This window comes from Pezoporus flaviventris, unplaced genomic scaffold, assembly GCF_033815535.1.
Source record: "Pezoporus flaviventris isolate CSIRO_AGI_PZ_B2104156 unplaced genomic scaffold, CSIRO_AGI_Pfla_v1 ptg000002l, whole genome shotgun sequence".
Taxonomy (NCBI): domain Eukaryota; kingdom Metazoa; phylum Chordata; class Aves; order Psittaciformes; family Psittacidae; genus Pezoporus; species Pezoporus flaviventris.
Genome location: NW_026892550.1, coordinates 81338784 through 81356708, shown reverse-complemented (window position 1 = coordinate 81356708; position 17925 = coordinate 81338784). Strand labels below are relative to the sequence as shown.

Genomic DNA, 17925 nt, shown 5'->3' with positions numbered 1-17925 from the left:
TTTTTTTAAGTTTTCCTCTGGCTGGAGGCTTTTGAAGGAAAGAAAAGACTCATCTTCTGTCTTGAATTAACTTGGTTAATGATTAACAGAGCAGTGCAGTATGTGTGGTGTGTTTTAATTAAATCAGAGGAGACATGATTTGGACAAGATTTTAGTTTCACTTTGGAAGTTATTAAATAAACTGACACTGTTTGCTCTCCAAAAGTTCCTGGGAGCATTCAGTTAGTCAGTAATCCCTGTGCAACTAGTGAAATAAAGCCCCTTCCAAAACAGCTATGGGCCGTTACCAGACATTAAAATAAATATTAAAAATGAGATAGGGATATAACTGATCATCAATCTGCATGAGGCAGGGTCATGGTCAAGGCTCCAACTTAATAATTTTTAGCTAAATTCAGAGGTAAGAAAGGCCCAAACTCAGTATGTCTAGCTGAGGTTTGTATTTGGAATACCTCTGAGCTGTTCAAGTGGCATAAGCTGTTGAACAGTTGCTGCCTTCGCTGGAATTCGGATGGCTTTTGCTAGCTGAGTTTATTGTATTGTTTGTGAAGTGAGATCCTGAGCAGGGCTTGGATGTTGTTCACCAGTAAAATTCAGAGTATCATAAGATAGGAGCTTTTGGTGCAGGAACGTGTCCATAAATTGGCCCAGCAGGAAATGCTCCTCTCTTTCCAGAGCTGCGTGCATGTGTGCCTGTATACACATTTATATAAACTCTTCCAGCAGAGAAAGATCAAGCTTGAAGCCTGGACTTAGACCGTGGCTTCAGGCTGAAGTGAGACAGTGGATGCTCTTGCTGCTGTGTGGTGGCACACAAGGGTGAATGGATCCCATGCTTCACACTTAATGAGTTTACTAGTTTTTACTGGGGTGTCTGTTAAGGAGCTTTGGCTTAGGCTTTTTCACCTGTGCCTGCTCAGCAGCAAAATTAAGGCATAACCTCTTTTAGCTAGAGATGCATCTATCCTTTGTGTTTGTATCACACTTACCACATTGTGGGTTTTTCTGGTCTTTGTGGCTAAGTTTGAACTGAATAATGATGTTTAGAGCATGCATGTTGATGTATTAAAAATAGCATGAATAATTTTATATAAAACCTGTTGTTGAAATTAACTATTGCCACAATAGTGAACTCCCATCTACATTATTGGCATCTTATTCAGTTTTCTGTTTTGTGGACTCTGCAAGTGCTATCCTACATGGCTATGAGGAGAAGTCCTACAACTCCAGTCATGGGTTTCTGGGCTTTGAGTACTATCCTTTGCATTGCTAAAGCTGAAATTTATTAATAGCAGTTATCACTCCAAGCAAGCTACAATTTAGATACAAGAGAGACAGAAAATTTTTAGAAATTGCCAACCAAAACAATAGATTGCTTTTTATTGTTGTGAGAATCGGCATGTGTCCCTGAAATACACAAAGCACAAAAGAATGGGTGCAAAAATGAACAGAGAAGTGGTGGCCCTTACCTCTGCTGCTGCTGGTACATGGAGAGATGTGGGCTCCTGCTCAGAGCAGGAGGGGACCAGAGTCTGACCATCACTAGAGGCAGTGCCAGAGCATAGGGAGAGGAGGTAAAGATAGCCTTTGTGATTGCTTCCCTCATACAGTTTCCTCCATTTCACTTGCTTAAATCACCAGAAGGTAGCTATATACTGGCTGTTATATGGAGGCTATTGTTTGGATCTTAGCGTTTATTTGAAAGAGGTGAAAACATGGCATAAAACAAAAGCTATGCTTTGGTTAAAATAGTCCATCACACCCTTGAAATATTATGCTGCTTTATTTCTGAATTGCACATTGCCCCATAAGTAACTGATAGAGAATGCAAGCACCAGCAAATATGTTTTCCTAATCAGGTTTCAATTTACAGTGGAAGTTCTCCTTGGAATAGCATTTGAATGCTTCTTTTGGAGTTTGTTTTGTTTACTGCTACAGCCATACATACAGTCAGTAACTTTTCCATGTGAGAAGCAAGATAATATTAGTATGTCAAGAGCTGATGACAGTCAGAGAAAATTCCCTGCAGAGGACCAAACTTCTGCCTGTGCATCCAGGGCCAGCCTGTCCCACCAAAGCAGGCATCAGATAGGTTTGAGTTCTGCATGGGCTCTATATGGGTCTTCAGTACCTGGAAGTGCATTATTGCAAGCTTTTACCATTTCGGGCTTTAGGATTTTGAGTTTTAACATAACAGGGTTGTGTTCCCGATCCTGCAGAACTCAGCTATGCAAAAAGTAGCTCTGTTGTCTGCTAAGGCATTAATTACATGATAATGTGTCCTTGTGAGCATGCAAACTCTGTCTGCATGTGACTCCATGATTTGCATATGCATATGTCCAACCCCACAACTACATATTCCAATCTGAGTAAGTCTTTTAATACATATATCCACTTATACGGCTGTGTAAGTATTACTCGCAGGTTTCACTGAACACATTAAAAGATTTGGTGCTGCTGTTCTTTATAGGTATCCAGATGGATATAACTACAGGTTACAGTTGAAAAATAACGGGAAGAGTAGATGTCATAGCCATAGGACAGTTTCTTAGTACTGAACCCTGTAAGAAAACAGAAGACTTACCACTGGCAAATGGCAGAATCTCCTAGTGATATTTAGAACTTGTGATATTTAGAACTGGACTTGAAAAAAACATGCAAAACATAGTAAGAGACAAGTCAGCATTATTTAATGATGAAGTACATAGCCTTGTTTTTATGAGTACTCAAGAGATTATTCCAAGACCTTACGTATGGGTTGCCAGACTTTACCTGCTGCATACAATTTAATGTGCCAAATGTTGTTCATGCCAGTGTCCTACAGTGAAATCTCACAGGAGGGTGAATGCAGATGCTTTTTGCCTTGTAAGATGTAAACACTGAGTTCCCTGCAGTGAACTGTACTGGGGCATTTCAGAACAGACCTTAAAAAAGCCAACTGTGTTTGTCTACTCCATGAGAACATGAAAGAGACTGTGGCATTTTTTATTTTCCCAGGGAGGGAACAGTTAAAAATATTCTTCAAACAAGAAGCAGATGTTCATGTCATTAGAATGGATTTTCATAAAAAACAGAGTTGTGTTTCTCTTGCAAAATGCCAGTAGCTTTGCAAAATTCACTACAAGTCTGCCTACTTATTTCAGACTAGTGGCATAGCAGGGTGAGCTATTTACTGTCTCTGAAACAAATCAGATATATTTCTGTAAGTTATGTGCCCGCCCATTTTAAAACTGCCTCAACTTGGAAAAGGACTAAACAAAGAGCTAAAGAAGCATGAAGATAGTTGAATAACAGGGCAAAACCAGTGACTCGCACAGCAAATCCCCTGCTGAAAAACAGGTACAGAAAGGTATAGGCTACCTATGGAAAGGTATGGGCTGGACAGTGCAAGTGACCCTGTCAGGTTCTAAATTCACTGTAATCTCAAAGGAGAAAAGATTCCCAGGCTACTGTGATCAGCTCACTGAACAGTCTGCCTTGCATACGGAATGGTTAAAATAACAAACAAAACATTAAGTGGCTCTCTGGATGACCTCTGGACATTCCTATTGTTAGTATGAGTAGATGTTGGAACCTCCCAGTAATAACTTCCTTTGGAAAGCCCTTATGGCTCCTTCCTGCTCCTCATCTTGCTGCTTTTAATGTTGAGAAGCTAGGAAAGGCCTTGTAATTTCTTTCCTTGTAGTAATGGATGAGCCTACATTCTTATGAAGCCATTTGACTTGAATTCATTGGTGTAAACTAGGGCATCCCTACTTTAGTTAGTTTCTCTTTTTATTGTCTTGCTTAGAGGTTTTGGTGTCCTGGAGCCAAGCAATAATCTCTGAAGCATCAGAATATACAAGGAAAGCAGGTTGAGACACTCATCTCCTGCCCCCATCATTTTTCATGCTTTAGATGCCCATGTGAATAATTGAAATGATCCAGGGAAGGTGATTTGCCTCTTCCTGCTCCATATGCAAGAACTTCATCTCAGGGCTACAGTGTACTGAGAGTATTTCTCTCAGTTAAGGTACTAAAAAAAGCAAACAGCAAATATTTGGCTTTGAAATAATAGATTATTAAGTGCAAAGATCTAGAAGAGACTCAGATCCTCCTACTACTTTTTTTTTTTTTTTTCCCCCACAGGTAAGCATGGAAATATCTTGTCGATGTCAGACTCTTTCAGGGAATCAGTTCTGCTTTGATGTAAACTTACAGAGCTGCTGGCTCCTCACCCAGCTCTGTTAATGCTTGAAATTGCACGTGTTGGCTTTGGAGAAGCCTGTTGTGCTGCAAACTGAATCACAAATGTCCCTATTGTTCTTGTTACAACAGTGATGTTCCTCAGCTGAATGGGTCTTATGACTGATGGGCGCAGTGAAGGTGAAACATCAAGTCTTGCATCTGATGTCTGATTAAAATGTGTATTTTGGCAGAACAATAATATAATCTCTCTTTAACTAATGCTCTTCCAGAGGGAAAAATGACTCCCTTCTCAACAGCTTTTTTTTAAGGACTGTCCACATTTGCACTGCCTTACATGTCCTCTTTCCCTTGAGGTAAGGGTAGAAGAAATGGAGACGGCTTGCCTGCTATACCATCCGTCATCTCACTTGTAGATCTCTCTGCAATCACAGAAATGGAATCCATGTTTTTCTCTCTTTGTAATCAGCACTATTGACCTTTCCTTGCTCCAGACCAGAATTTCAGTATATTTTATACACTAGAATGTGGATTTTTTTTTTACATGTACTTTAAAACAAGGTGCTGGGGCTGCAGAAGGTTTATGTGAACTTCTTGGAGTATTTCAGACCTGTTTCTGAGTGTGCAAAAAACTCTGAGCTTCTACATGTGAATCGTTCACATCTATAGGGCACAAATTCGTACCTTTTCACAAAAATCTATCTCCTTGAAAATGTAGAGGGAGATTTTGGGAGTTAAAAAACTTGGTTATTGACTGCAGGACTTGAGCAGGACATAAATGAGTATCAATGCCTCAAGCATGCAGATACTGATTTCTTGCAAGCTCTGAGAAAAAAACTGTCAAGGTTGACACTTCCTTGGACATCCAGCATCCCCCCTGGCTTGCTGCAGAGAGGATTGCCTTGGCGCTCACTTCAAGGTAAGAGTGCCACCTACTGAACCCACACACTCCGCCCCGTAGAAGGGCGAGTTTGCAGTAGAGGTTCCCCTTTGGAGTACTAATCCATCCACACCCACTCTTGTAATTTATGAGGTTTAACAAGATCAGATCCTAGGGTGTAATGGCTGAAGCACTGCATAGTAAGCTGTTTCAGTTTACTCACATATGTGGGCTTAAAGGGGTATGAGAGCCAAGCATGTAAAATCATGGTAACTGATGGCGCCTCTATTTAAATTACTTACTTTGCATTTCTGTTTCCTGCCTCATTCACTGGATTAGATGGAAGAGCCTTGAGGAGAGTCTCTTAGGTTGGATTTAGCCCTGGTTTTCATCCCTTTGCAAATACAAGATATTCTTACCTGGACTGCAGTTGATCTTGCAGCTGCTTCTCACCTCCCTGAATTTGTTCCTGTTTGGCAGTCACCCTCCAGTCTTTCGAGCCATCTGATCAGGCTTGACCTTTCACAAGTTAGATTGGGTGCAAGTGCCTGAAAAATGCTTAGGCAATGATTTATGATCAAAAGGGAGGACTGTTTCCTGGACCATTGTTTTATATTTGGATCCTCTCCTCTCATCATCTCTTGGCAGGCTGGAATGTGAGTTTCCTACAAGCAAATACTTGTGAAGGCATCTCTGTGCAGTGCTCAGGCTGCTTGGTGCTCAGACAAGGTTCCTAAACAGCAGTGCTTCTTGTGAAAGCTGAATGGGAAGCAGGCATTTGTTGGTCAACTTGAGCAGCTGAGAGTCTGCAGGAATTTCTGTGACGGGGACCCAGACATAGCAAAGAGGATCTATTAGAGAGAATACAGTAAAAAAAAAAAATAATCATATGATCAGAGAGCAGAGGCAAGTGAAGGGAGAGGAGGAGGATACAAGATAGATTATGAGCTTGACAATAGGCAAATAGTGTCATTAGGGGAGCTACAGGACCGACCAAATGGTTAACCTGTGGGGTGGAAAGAGCATCCAATGAGTCTCGCTGCCTGAAAGGATAATGGCATTTTTATTATCTCATTCCACGCCCTGATCATCCGTCCATTTGCTCCCTGGAGCTGGCAGCAGTTTGCACTGATTCATACGCTGCAGACATGATCAGCAGATCATACTGCAGGCAGAACTTGTCAAGCCTTTCCAAGTGAGTTGCCTATTTATTATGATATCTGTATGGATTTAGCCTTTTGGTGTTGTGTAGGAAATGCTGGATTTTGGCAATGGGAAACAGGAATAGAATGGTGTTGGGAAGCTGGTTGAACTGGGGAATAAGCATTGAATGCAGACTGTTCTTTTGCTCTTCTTTTTGCTATATTGTGCTCTATTGTCTAAAGGAAAAGCCTTTGCATTTATGCATTTCTCCTACCTGAATTGTAGAATTTAAATTGCTTTGTTCAGTGGCAGAAGCATTTTTTGTTCAGTGGCAGAAGAAGATATTGGAAAGAGTGGTTGTTAATTGGAGTTCTGCTAATGGGAAGTTTGCAGAAGTTTCATAGTTTGTGTGAAAGCTTTCAGATAACTCAGATTGCTTAATTCACTGAGCAAAAGTCCTCATGGCACATTCATCTCTGACTGTGGAAGGGAAGTGGGAGAAGAAAATCAATTAGTCTCTGTAACACAGCCAAAGAAATTATCTGCTTTATTTGGATCCTGTGCTGTTGTTTTGTTTGTCTGCTTTGTATGTTGAGGGGTGGGAAACAGGACACTACTGAGTTTCTAAAATACTGTTATTTATATCAGGGTTTTGTTTAAAATTTGGGGGAGGTTTTGAAAAGCAACTGGGACTCCTGGGTGCCTGTTTCTTGATTTTCCAGCATGAAACACTGTGCTTTTGGAGGGAGAGGTTGCTCAGGGATTTCTGAAACCCAGCCCCTCCAAGAAGTCCCTTCCAGGAATCTGAAATCTTTCATCATGTTTTCAGAAATTGGGCAATAAATAACAATTTAACTAAGAGCGTGTCAAATGGGTTTGTTTTGTGTTGGTTTGTGGTGGAATACAGACACAAGCCACAGTTACCAGCCCTCCCATACTGCTGTACGGGAATTGGGAGCAGCCGTGGCGGAGCATCAGTTTCTCTGCAACCAGTGTGAGGGGAAATGAAGAGAGGAGACAGGGCAAAGTGGGCTAGGTTTGGGCACTTTAGGGCTGATATAACTGGTGGAAACCTTGATTCTTGATACCTACAGTGGGGAGCTGTTTTTGGGTTCAGTGACCCAAGCTGTAAACTTTGGACCCTTTCATTGGTCTGCACTGGGGCTGGTTTAGCTAGATGTTAAGGTCTGGCTGTTTTGTTTAAAAAATTAGAAATAATTGGATATACTTACTGAGAGAGAGTCTGCTCCACTCCGCTTTGGCTGAGAGAGGTGTGCTGACTTTATGCCTGGCATATCTCTGAAGCATTGAGCGAGTGCTACGAGGAATGCCCTAGCTTGCATACACTGTAACACTCACAATTATGTTATGTGAATTGAGTTCACTGAAGTCAGTGAAATTATATCTGAGTGAAAACAATTAAATCAAATCCTCTTCTCTTGAAGCATGATTAACCACTATATGGTTGGTCTCCTGTATCTTGGGAGATTTGTGTCCTGTAGCAACTTTTAAACAAGACCAATCACACCTTGACAATCAGACATGGGTTTTCTTTTGTCAAGACTCACAGCAGCATATTTGGGGAAGAAAAGCAAGGCTTTCTTTGGGTAGGACTCCTTAACAGAAATCAAATGTGTGGCCAAAATTTGGAAACTGATTTATTCCATTTTAACAAACATCTCTGTGACCTCAGGCCAAAAGCAGGGAAGACACCTTTAGCATTACCCACAAAGGCTTCTTCAAAGCATTGCTCAGTGAAATACATGATGAAATACTGCCCTTCCCAGGCTGAGGCATAACGTAATCATTCCAAGTGCTCATTTCTTCTCAGGAAATTGTAATGGAAAAGAAAAGGAGTATTAAAATCCTTATAAGTTAACTCTCTGGAGACTCTCCATGGAAAAGGAGGAGGCTGTTATGCTCTGTTTTGAATGACATGCAATGCGATTGCTAACTTCTGGCAAATGTCCTCTAATGGCCCCTTTATATGACTGTTTCAGCTGCATCCTTTAAAGGTACTCTCTATGCTCTCAGCAAACTTAAAGTATTTGTAGAAAATTTTCTAATTGCTTAATAGCTGGATATAATCCTGTTAACATTTGATACACTAGAAATTAAAAGCAGAAGCTCTCACCATTGCCAAGAAATCATTCCGGTTGGCCTGAAAATTTAAAAGACTGCTTAATAAATGTATAGGGATGGAATTGGCTCACTTTGCTGGACACTAAACTGTTTACTGTGCAAGTTTCTAGGGAAAGCAGAACTGTCTTTGCTAACAGGTAGGATGTTTTCTCCCAGCAAATTGGAACTTTCCTTCAGAATTCACAGATTGTTCATGGGCAGTTTGGTTGCTGGAAGTTCAGTCTTTCGCAGTCTTTTCATTATGATGTAAGTTATCTTTTCTGGTTTTCAGTTGGATGCTCAATACTGATAATCAAATAGGTCTTGTTAGGAGAAGAAAAGCATTGAAGGGGACACTTTTCCACAGATAGCAGCAGTTTTGGTGATACTATGTTATCTGGTTAACTTTGCTTCAAAATTTGATGCTTTTCATTTTCACTTGAAGCCATTTCTTTCCTTCTTTTTTGTCTTCTCTGTTGGCCATGCTTTTCATTTCAGTTTCCCAGTGGGCAATGGCCTGAATTCTGTTTATAAAAGCTTATTTACATTACTGAGATATATAAGATGGACATAATGCAACTATAGACCAGATGCACAAGGCCTGTAGTGACCCTTTTTGTCTACATTTTGAAAGGTAAGAATCTCAGTCAATTTCTGAAAGTGGCACTTCCCCAACAGTGACAAGTGTACCATGGGCCAAGAAACAGGCAGTTTTCTTACAATGTCCTGTCTGTTTGTGAGCTGTAATGTTTATATCCATGTTGCACTTCAGTGCCTGTTGTCTTGGAATGAAGTTTGAAACACTTGGGATGGTGAGTGGTTTCGATGCAAATATATTTGTCTGTGGGTGGACCCACATACTTATGTTAAATACTGTAACAACAATATTCTATGTATATGAAGCATTCTTTATGCATTAATTGTCACCACCTGAATGAAATACATGTGCTTTGTGTCTGGTTTACACAACAACAGAAACAGAGGTTATTGAAGACTGAACGTCCAGTTCAAGATTTTGTTGCTAGATTTAGGAACTTTCCTCTTATGGATCAGAAGAAATTTAGTGGAAGAACTAAAACATTTTTGAGTGAGATTATCCTCAGTGAAAGAAACATTATGGCAGAGAAAGGACAGATGTATAAGGAAGCATCTGTGAGATTTCACAACTTTCTTACCACAGTGAAAGATGCTTTTCTTTCTTCCAGCATAAGTAAGGCACTGAGTGTTGAGAGCGTGAAGATGGATTGATTTGTGTGAGGTTTTAAATATCCACCTGAATCTGAAGTCATGACTCTGTGAGAATCAAATTTCTAGGATTTTGTCAGAAACAATTGATTCTGGAGAGTTTAATGAAAACCCTGACTACCCTTGCAAGCCTTGGTTCAAGCCAGGACAGTGGCAAGAAATACCAGACTCAACCTGGTACTGCTCTCTGTAATCCAAATACCTGAAATGAGCTATGAGAATTGTTTCTGAATGAAGGTAAATTTAGCAAAACCAAGAAAAATTGTCAGAGTTCTGGGCAGAATTGAGAGTTCAGAGCAGAACTGGTTGAGAGTTCATGTTAGGTTTCTGTCTAAATGAAAAGAAGAGGAAATACTTTAAATTAAAACTTGAAATAAAATGCTCTAGTGTTGTTTTTTTTTTAATATTTTGATTCAAGCTGACCTACATTTTAAAGAAAAAAGTTAAAATAAAAAAAAGTTGTTGTAGGATTTGCCTTCTTGCTTCACTCTATTAAAATAAAACAGCTCTGAACATTTTCCATGCCACTTCACTCTGACAAGGGATTTTTCTTCTGCTTCAGCAAAATTACAAAATTCATTGCTAGTGCAGATCTTAAATTCAGATAGCTCCTCCACAGCCACACTGCTGGCATAGGTGTTCAACTAGTGTGGGATGAGGGTGGCAGAAGTTCATCCTGCTTCTTCATACCCTTGTCTTTCACTTTCCTGCAAACCTGCAGTCCCAGGCCTTCCCGTTCACCCAGTTCCCAGTTCAGAGGAAAACAAAGAGGTTCAAAAGAATCAATTCTCTGGTGATTATTCTAGGCCCTCTGTGTTCTTCTGGCCATATATATGCATATATGTCCATATAATGCAGATGCAGTAAACTAGATAATCCAAAACCATATGTTTAAAAACCCAACCAAGAAAACCACTTCAACAAATCAGTTGAAATAACTGAAACATGGATACCTACCTGACTGTAACTTTTCATTCTTTTTACATTTTATTTTGTTAAAGAAAACATTAAAAAAACCACCTTTCTTTGCACTGCTTTCACGTACCGAAATTTGATGTATGTTTTGAGTAAAAATGTCTCCTTGACTTCAGCAAGTCTTCTTATGTGTATAAGTAGATACAAGGCCAAGTTTATAATTATATATCTGCATAATGTTAGCCTTCATGCATTTATCCATTCCAATTTTAATTCTCCATTTCATAAAATCTGTGATCAAATTTTGGAGCTCAAACTAAGCTGATGTCGTCCCTTTTAATTTAGGACTCAGCCCTTTTATTCTCCTCCTGTGTTTTATTTTTATTAGTTGCTTTCTTTTTGTGCTGATGTGCAGCACATATTGTTAAAGCCATTTACTAGAGCCAGAATTTTACAGCATGGAGACTGTCCTAATAAAGGAAAAAAGCCTAGCCCTTTATTGGTGAGGTAAGAGAAATCAGGCAGTGGATATTTTTTTTTGCTGATTGAGAAGGATAAGGTGTGGTTTGGCAGGTATCACATTGGTTTGGCATTTGCTGACATGGTTCCTCTTTTCTGCATTCATATCCTTTGCAGAGTAGACAGACAGGGCTTCCCCCTTTACACCCCCTTTGCCTTTCCCTCCCTTCTTCCTTCTCTTTTTAATAAGTGTTGCCATGAAATCTCACTGACACACAAACTGGATATTTGTGCAAGTCTATCAGTACCATAACATAATCACCTTTTTAGGGAGCAATGGGCAAGCTGGAACATAGTGATCCATGTGGGTTCTTCTATATCTAAAGCATTTAAACATTTTGTGAAGTTGTCAGAAAAATCACACTTCAGTCCAAAGTATATGATCTGTTCTCAGTCTCTTATTGAAGAAAAGTACCAACTACAAGGTTTAGTTGATGTTTTATATTGCTCAGCTATTTTTCTTTCAAAATGCTTTGAAGGCACATGTTGAATTCCAGAGATGAGTAACCCATTCTAGGCTTAAATACAGGCTTCAGGTCTGAAGTCAATGAAGTTTCTTGGGTTTTAAACTGAGTTACAACGAGCAAAGTTTCAAGAGAGGACAGAAGCTGGTATTTAATTTTTTTTTTTTACCTCAGTTGCTGTTTGCCTCTTGGTAACTGAAATAAAAAGCTAGGTATTGTCCGTGCTTAAATTCAGTCTGTGCTGCACCACGAAATCAGAAGCGACATAAAGCGGCTGCCCTCCTCCCACCCAGTGCTGCAGTGGAGAACTTTGATTGTAGGAGAAATAACAGTTAACCTAGTCACTAGACAGTTTTCTCTGTAACTTGCTTATTTACTTTCTTCTGAGTATTGTAAGCTTGATTATGTCACTTGTGAAGCAATTTTTCCCTTTTCCAACTCCCATAATACATGTAGAGTACGTATCCTGTTATTGTTGAGGTTAGCTTACTGTAGGCAAAAGATGTAAAAGATAAAGTTCGATGATAATAAAGCAGAAAAGAAAAATAAACAACACTGGTAACAGCAACTGGATGTACCAGTTCACATTAAACAAAACATATAGATGCACTATTAGGAGTAGGGTACTCCTGAAAGCTTGCTGCACAACCACTCTTGAGGGGTTTGGTAGGGTTTTTTTGTCTGATGCCTGTTCGTATTCAGACCCTTCTTCCTCAAAGTCAGAATCCTTCCTGAAGATCAGGGACTTGGCTAACTTCGTTTTCTATTTTTTTAATTTCCATCCACAGTTTTTTCATGTACCTTGACTAAAAAAACAGTGAGAAATATTCAGATTCTTGTGAGCAAAAATGACTTCAGCAGAACCTGGCATGCCAGTCAGGGAGGATTAACTCTGTGCAAACAGTCTTGATTCTGAACTCTGAATCTTTCTCAGATCACTTTCAGTCTGCTTTACGCTACTGCTTCGGAGGATCTGGTCTTGTTATAAGTCCTCCAGGTAAAGGTGGTTGTATTACAGAAAAAAAAAAGATGATTCTTGTTCCAGACACCTTAAAACCTTATTCATAAAATAATTCTTAACTGGCATTCGGTTGATACGCTGGAGGGAAGGAATGCCATCCAGAGGGACTTTGACACGCTTGTGAGGTGGGCTGATGCCAACCTCATGAAGTTTAACCATGCCAAGTGCAAGGTCCTACACCTGGGTCAGAGCAATCCCAGGCACAGCTACAGGTTGGGCAGAGAAGAGATTCAGAGCAGCCCTGTGGAGAAGGACTTGGGGGTGTTGGTCAATGAGAAAATGAACATGAGCCGGCTTCAGTGTGCGCTCGCAGCCCAGAAAGCCAACTGTATCCTGGGCTGCATCAAAAGGAGCGTGACCAGCAGGTCGAAGGAGGTGATCCTGCCCCTCTACTCTGCTCTCGTGAGACCTCACTTGGAGTATTGTGTGCAGTTCTGGTGTCCTCAACAAAAAAAGGACATGGAACTGTTGGAACAAGTCCAGAGGAGAGCCATGAGGATGATCAGGGGACTGGAGCACCTCCTCTATGAAGACAGGCTGAGGAAGTCGGGGCTGTTGAGCCTGGAGAAGAGAAGGCTGCATGGAGACCTCATAGCAACCTTCCAGTATCTGAAGGGGGCCTATAGGGATGCTGGGGAGGGACTCTTCATTAGAGACTGTAGTGACAGGACAAAGGGTAATGGGTTAAAACTTAAACAGGGGAAGTTTAGATTGGGTATAAGGAGGAAATTCTTTCCTGTAAGGGTGGTGAGGCACTGGAATGGTTTTCCCAGGGAGGTTGTGAATGCTCCATCCCTGGCAGTGTTCAAGGCCAGGTTGGACAAAGCCTTTGGTTAGATGGCTTAGTGTGAGATGTCCCTTCCCCTGGCAGGGGGGTTGGAAGTTGATGATCTGAAGGTCCTTTCCAACCCTAACTATTGTATGATTCTATGATTCTATGATTTGAAAAAGCCCCAAAACCTAATTAGCAGAGGTTACATCTGCTTCCAAAGCTAGCTAAACTTACTTTAGTTAGAAAGATTAAGGCTGAGGACTAACTTTCTTCTGGTTCCTCTAATAAATTTGCCATAAAGGCTGTAGGAAAGCAGTTTTGAAGTTCATTGCAATTGCAGGTTTCCCTCAGACCAAAAACATATTAAAAAGCTCTCTTAACACTGTAGCAATGCTATCCTGGTATTCCTGTCAGTCCATATCTATATGGCTGTGAAAGCTTCCCACTGACAGCATGTGCATAATTTGCAGCCCATCAAGTTGAGGACAAATATTTCTGTCTTTCTGAGATATGTCTGAGATCTGCATTTGGTCCTTTGCCACTTTGAGTAGCCATGGGGTTAATTCTTTGCTTGATTTCCTGGATTCTTCTCCTCTCTTAAACTCACCCAACACCCTGCGAGTGATCAGGTAGGAGACATCCATGGAGGTACTATTGCTACCTCCCATCCAGTCCTATGCTTATAACCTCTGAATTTAGGAAGGTGAATGCTCTGGACCTATGAAACAGTACCTGCTTCTGTTATATTCTCTGTGTGCTAGTGGTTTCTTGTGCTGGTCTGCCCTAGCAATCATGTCAATGTGTTTACTTTCCCCAGAAAAAGGATATAATTATGGTTTTCACAATATTAAAGCTAGCAGAGGTTTTGCTGTTTAATGCTTAGTGCCTGGCTTCCAGTCACTTCCAGCACTTCTCAATATGCATGACATCACTGCAGTAGAGAGGTTCAGTCTTAGGAGAATTTAAGGCTCAGGGCTCACAGGTTTGGAGAAAGAAGATGGAGGCACCCATTAAAATGCCATTAGGTGGGGAATGACAGGGACTGCCTAGAATGCGAGAAGAAACTCGAGAAGGAACTGGAAAAGCTTCTGCGGAGCTGAAATAGAGTAGAAAACCATTTGGAAGTTTTCTCTGTGACATAAAGTAGGTTGTGGGACCTTCCCTGGAGCTTTCCAGGTTTTTGGTAATTTGATGAATTTGGTGGGTGTTATTTTGAGCAAACTTCGGGCAAAGGTCCAGAAAAAATGTTTATATACACTTATAGCAATGAACTAACACTGTCAGTGTCTGTCTTACACTCATCTTGAGAAGGCAGAAGCGCTCATAAGTACGAGATTGGCAAAGGACTGCTGGTGTTTAAACTTTATGCATGCATTTGCATTAGACTTATTGGTCTTACAAAACCTTATTAATATAGATAATACTCATCATGCTAGTCTCTGGATCCCTCAAATGCGTATTTTTTTTTCACTGAACATTCCTGTGCATTAGTCAGGTGGGAACTGATGCACCTGGGAGCTTAAGCATCTGTCATGGTTTAAGCCCAGACAGTAATTCAGTACCATGCAGCCGTTTGCTCACTCCCCCCACTTCATCCCCCCACTCCCAGAGGGATGGGGAGGAGAACTGAAAGAATGCAACTCCCACAGGCTGAGATAAGAACAGTCCAGTAACTAAGGTATAACACAAACCACTACTGCTACCACCAATAATAATAATGATAAAGGAAATAACAAGTGAAGAGAATACAACCGCTCACCACTCGCTGACCAATACCCAGCCCCACCTGAGCAGTGATCTAACCCTTCTGGGTAACTGCCCCCAGTTTATATACTGGGCATGATGTGCTGTGGTATGGATTACCTCTTTGGCTAGTTTGGGTCAGGTGTTCTGTCTCTGCTTCCTCCTGGCTTCCCCTCCTCCCTGGCAGAGCATGAGACTCAGAAAATCCATTACTGAGCAGCAACTAAAAACATCGGTGTTATCAGCACTGTTCCCAGGCCGAAAGTCAAAAACACAGTACTGTCCCAGCTACTAAGATGGAGAAAAATGACTGCTACTGCTGCACCCAGGACAGCATCTCATACCTAACCACTGTCATGCTTAAAGTAGGCTTAACTTGGTTTTCCAATTTGAAGGATTGCTGATCTCCAGACCTTTTTGTTACCTGCTGCTAAAGTTTATCTTCAAACATGATTACCATATTCTTACTCAGTAAACTCAGTAGATTGAGTTGTAGTAGCAGGTTGGACCACACTCTTTGTGAGCAGGAATTCAAATCTTTCATGCTTGCCTTAAGTCTTTATCATGCCAAATATTCTGCAATTTACATTGCCAAATCCTTGCTTGCCAAATGTTGTATATTCACAAAAGTATATTAAACACAGGTTTGCTATCTAGTGCTTGTTTTTTGGCCCTTTCCAGTGCCTTCCAGGATGCATAATTTAATTTTGTAAGAACTTTCTTAAAAGGGTAAATTGAATTGTATTTCGCTTGCCTGGGAGTGCATGTATGAATAGTTACTATGGACTACTGGGAAGAGGATACTCGGATGAACCGAGTGGCATATTTGGATCAAGACTAAAGTCTGCTCTCTGGTGTTATTTCTAAGGAACCATCTGCTGTGCAAACGCATTGTTATAGGAGTCTCTTTGGCTTCCTAAAGCAGTCTTCTTGCAGTGCAGGTGAGATGGGAAACATTTTGACTTCGAATCAACACAGTCCTGCAAAAGCCAGTGTTGGAAGGATGGGCTGACGCTGAGGTCAGTCCCGTCTACACTGTGGGACTGAAGAGGGTGCAGACAGTTGTGGTGCACAGAAACCTTCCCATGTGATGTTGCCTATAGTTCCTTTAGGACTAGAACCTCTCTGGTATACAGCTGGTGTTTTCCCACTCAATCACCTTTTGGAAGTTCCACCTCAACAAGCTGGCTTTCTGCACCTCTTGAAGCTTGAGAAACAGAAAGGTTTGACAACAAGCTAACTCCTTGTCTCCCAATGGTAGGGTGAGGATCCTGCACCCTGTTTCCCATACTTCCAGACACCTAAGTGTATATCAGTTCACATCCCAGTGCTTCAAAAAGGTGCCAGGATGTGTTGAGGCATGTTGACCCCTGCAAAAAGCTTGAGGTTCTTTCATAGTGACACAGCTGCAAGATTCCCTGGGCTAAACCAGCTTTTCACCCTTCCTTTCCCATTTCCCAGCAGGCATAACCCTTTTTAAAATGTAAACTACTGATTTGGAAGTACCTAGCAACAGAGACATTACACAGAGAAGAGGCAGGCTATCACTTGCTCAGAGAGAGCTCAGGGGAGGATGTGTCTTTGTTCAGTATGCCAGCAAAGAAAGGTCCCAGGGTAATAAATTCTGCCAGTGGCTTTCACACGCTTTCAGGCGCAGCGATGGAAGTCAGCACGGTGCAGCTGGTAGCTTCAACAGGTTTTGGAGCAGGTATGAAGTAGAGCACCCAAAACAAGAATCTTATCTGCTAATCCTAATCTAGTTTAGGCTAAAAGAAGTTTGTTCATCTACGTCTCTGTTTTGTATCCCATTAACAGGCATTATAGTAGTAATAACACCCACCATGCAGAAGTCAGAAGGGGGTGCATGGTTTATTAACATTGATAAACATTTGCAAGGCACATTGAGATCTTTCAATAGAAAGAATTTAGCAAGTGTCAAGTACTAATGTAACAATGATGGGAAAATAACTATTGGTCTGCATTCACAACTGGAATGTAATGGATTATACCAGAAAATTCGTGTGTGTTTGTGTTTGATAATGATTTTTTTTTATTATATTCTCTTTAAAAATGGCAGTTGAATCTGTAAAAAGGCTTTTCTTCTTGGTGGTGGAAACTTATCTCTCGTCTCCTCAAACGTTTGAAACTAGACTCTCTTTTGCCTGCATTTGCAGTCTGTTCCTTTTAGCCATATCACTTTCTTGCCACAGGAGCCCTTTGCTATCCTTACCACCTTGCTGGCCACCTCCTCTCACTTTCCTTCTACTGCTGGTCACACTCCTCTCTTATATAGTCCCATCTGCTTTGCTCCTTCACCTTTGCTTCCCTGGTCTCAGTTGCCATTTCTTTTAGCAGTATGATGAAGTGCAGATAAAAGCCACTGTATATTGTGTGTCATCAAATCACTGCTTTGTGGACCATTGCTTTGCTTATGGTGTGCAAAGGTAAGAACAATCACAACACAACATAATGTTATGCTCTCCAACAAGGGCACACTCACTGCTTTCTGGAATCAATTCAGAGGTCATAGGTCCAGCCCAGGTAAGTGCTGCTCACTCTCCTGCAACCCAGATGCCAGTGCAGAAGGATCATTAATGTATTTTGCCTGTTGGACAGGTTGGAGCTGAGGCAAGGACTGAGGTGTTGTGGGGGGTGGCTAACCAGATAGGGAGGAGGATGGCTGACTGGCAGTGGAAGATTTGCCAAAGAAACAACAGGACCTGAACAGTAAGTTGCCGTGAACGTACAGATGGCACTACCACTTAGCTTCCTGTGTCCATGAAGAACATATCTGTGTGGGGATGCCACATTATAAAGCATTTTCCAACAGTTATTACAGACTGATTCCCTATGTGGAGCTGGCTATTCCAGAATGGAAAAAAAAACAAAACCCACAACCAAACAAACCAAACAAACA

General features: G+C 41.1%; 1 protein-coding gene across 13 annotated transcripts in view; it reads left to right on the top strand.

Moving 5' to 3' along the window:
• Positions 1 to 17925, top strand: part of CALD1 (caldesmon 1) — a 253249-nt gene that overhangs the window by 191981 nt on the left and 43343 nt on the right. The window contains exon 1 of one of the 13 annotated variants that reach the window (XM_061444732.1): positions 6002 to 6260. The exons of the other annotated variants lie outside the window; for them this stretch is intronic. Within the exon in view, the coding sequence (XP_061300716.1) occupies positions 6214 to 6260 (47 nt within the window). The 5' untranslated portion in view covers positions 6002 to 6213. Of the gene's footprint in view, positions 1 to 6001; positions 6261 to 17925 lie in introns of those variants that run through there. 13 annotated transcript variants of the gene reach the window in all.